The sequence below is a fragment of the Antrostomus carolinensis genome, unplaced genomic scaffold (assembly GCF_000700745.2).
Source record: "Antrostomus carolinensis isolate BGI_N321 unplaced genomic scaffold, ASM70074v2 scaffold31609, whole genome shotgun sequence".
NCBI lineage: Eukaryota > Metazoa > Chordata > Aves > Caprimulgiformes > Caprimulgidae > Antrostomus > Antrostomus carolinensis.
The window spans coordinates 309-1,040 of record NW_010339751.1 but is presented as its reverse complement, the minus strand read 5'-3'; the positions used below and the strand labels follow the sequence as shown (position 1 = coordinate 1,040).

The following is a 732-nucleotide window of genomic DNA, read 5'->3' as shown; positions in this document are numbered from 1 at the left end:
CCAGGCTGGGGGGCAGTCGGGTCCCACCACGGGGCTGTGCAGGTGCTGGGACAGGCCAGGGCTGGCTGGGACACATCCATGGGGTCAGCCCCACAGCCCTGCTCAGAGCCGGGCGGTTTCTGCACTGTCCAGCCTCAGCAAGCCCAGGCACTGCCCGGGGACAGGACTCTCCACAGGGGCCACCTGCAAGGAGACCTGCAAGCCAGAGAGACCACTGAGAGCAGGACCCAGGAGCTTGGGGTTGGCAAGTCCTACCCTCGTCCCAGAGCCCCCGAGCCCCGACGGGTACATCCCAACCCTGCATGGAAGCGGTTGGGGCTGAGCCCAGGAACCAGGAGTCACCTTCCTCCGTTGCACCCCACGGCAGCAGTGACCGAGCTGGAGATCGAGGGTGAGCAGGAGGCAGCGGATGCCAAAGACGATCTCCATGAAGTCGAGCAGAAGGGAGATGGCCCAGAGGGACAGCGTGGAGCTCTGCAGGGACATGGGACATCATCCCCACACATCCCCATCCCCGGTGCAGCACCCACAGCCCACTGGGGACTCACATAGACACGGGTGGGATCAAAGGGGCAGTCGCGGGAGACAGGGGCGAGGGCGATGTTGGGGATGGTGCAGGGGGCCAGCAGAACCCGGCCCTGGTTGCCCAGTGTCAGGCCAATGGAGACGGCCAGTCCCAGCAGGCAGGACAGGCAGCCCCGGCTGCTGCTGGCGCCCAGGGGGGAAACAGCC

At 66.7% G+C, this 732-nt stretch overlaps 1 protein-coding gene across 1 annotated transcript in view; it reads right to left on the bottom strand.

Moving 5' to 3' along the window:
* Nucleotides 1-102: 102 nt before the first annotated feature.
* LOC104531160 (transmembrane protein 54-like) overlaps nucleotides 103-732 on the bottom strand; it is a gene marked incomplete at its 5' end in the record, with an annotated part of 862 nt that continues 232 nt past the window's right edge. The window contains 3 exons of the mRNA XM_010175965.1: nucleotides 103-195; nucleotides 343-474; nucleotides 549-732. The exon at nucleotides 549-732 is cut by the window's right edge and continues 6 nt beyond it. Of these exons, the coding sequence (XP_010174267.1) occupies nucleotides 103-195; nucleotides 343-474; nucleotides 549-732 (409 nt within the window). The remainder of the gene's footprint in view (nucleotides 196-342; nucleotides 475-548) is intronic.